The sequence below is a fragment of the Emiliania huxleyi genome, assembly GCF_000372725.1.
Source record: "Emiliania huxleyi CCMP1516 chromosome Unknown EMIHUscaffold_170, whole genome shotgun sequence".
Lineage (NCBI taxonomy): Eukaryota > Haptophyta > Isochrysidales > Noelaerhabdaceae > Emiliania > Emiliania huxleyi.
In genome coordinates, this window is record NW_005200880.1 from 89487 (window position 1) to 90598 (window position 1112).

General features: G+C 70.5%; 1 protein-coding gene across 1 annotated transcript in view; it reads left to right on the forward strand.

Annotated features, from left to right (window-relative positions):
- Nucleotides 1-1004, forward strand: part of EMIHUDRAFT_231146 (hypothetical protein) — a gene marked incomplete at both ends in the record, with an annotated part of 2495 nt that extends 1491 nt beyond the window's left edge. Inside the window, 4 exons of the mRNA XM_005784288.1 lie at nucleotides 17-112; nucleotides 196-328; nucleotides 400-700; nucleotides 884-1004. Coding sequence (XP_005784345.1) covers nucleotides 17-112; nucleotides 196-328; nucleotides 400-700; nucleotides 884-1004 — 651 coding nt within the window. The remainder of the gene's footprint in view (nucleotides 1-16; nucleotides 113-195; nucleotides 329-399; nucleotides 701-883) is intronic.
- Between the last annotated feature and the right edge of the window lie 108 nt (nucleotides 1005-1112).

The following is a 1112-nucleotide window of genomic DNA, read 5'->3' on the forward strand; positions in this document are numbered from 1 at the left end:
GCACCTCTGATGAAAGGGCGCACTGATCCCACGCTCCTTCAACGGGCGCCGCAGGCGTGCTACCGCTCGGGCACCGACGCCCAGCGCGACGCGCTGATGGAGGGCGTGCAGGGTGCGATCGGCGCGCCGTTCGCGCTCTCGCACCAGCGGCCGCTTCTTCCTGCAGCAGCGCACCGTTCCTCGTGGGTGGGTTAGGCGCCGTCGCTCTCTCGCACTACGGCCACTTCTTCCTGCTCGCCGTGCTGCGGCACGGCTCGCCGCGCCACAAGCGGGCGGTCGTCTCTCAGCTCGCTGGCCGCGTGCCGGAGCTGGTGGCGCACGCGGAAGGGTCCGAGAAGCTTCCTGTGGCGCGCAGGGTCGGGGCGGCGGCGCCTCTTCACAGCTGCGGTGTGTGAACAGGTCCGCCGTGCTGCAACTCGCGTATGCCAGCGCGGCGACGCCGTCGCAGCGCACCTCCCTCTACCGCGAGCTTTGGGGCAAGGACTTTGCGCTTCTCGGCAACCGGCGCAGAGCACAGCTCGCTCTGCTCAGCCAGTCACTAACCACCGATCCTGAGTCACCAGGCACCGGCGCAGAGCACGACTCGCTCGGCGCTTTGTTTGCGGCGGACCCTTCCGTCAAGCCTCGCGTCCTGCGCCAGATGGAGGCGACGCTCTCCAAGGCGGCGCGCAAGGGCCTCGCCGTCACTTCGATCGTGCAGGTAGGCTCGGCGCATCTCTCCCACTCTCGCCCCCTCTCGCCCCCTCTCGCCCCCTCTCTCCCACTCTCTCCCACTCTCGCCCCCTCTCGCCCCCTCTCGCCCACTCTCTCGCCCCCTCTCGCCCACTCTCGCCCAATCTCGCCCAATCTCGCCCACTCTCTCCCCCTCTCGTCCACCGTGCAGCGCGGCTTCGCCGACCTCCTCGAGCACTCCGACACCGGCCAGCGCGCGGTGCTCGCCGGCGGCATGCCCACGACTCACGCCCCCTCGACCGGCGGCTGGTTCGCGGATAGGCCAGCGCGCGGTGCTCGCCGGCACGCTGCACGGTGCGGCGGTGCACATCATGCACGAGAAGGAGGGGGCTCTCATCGCCTGCGCCTGCCTGCGCTTCGGCGCGCCAAAGGAGCGCAAG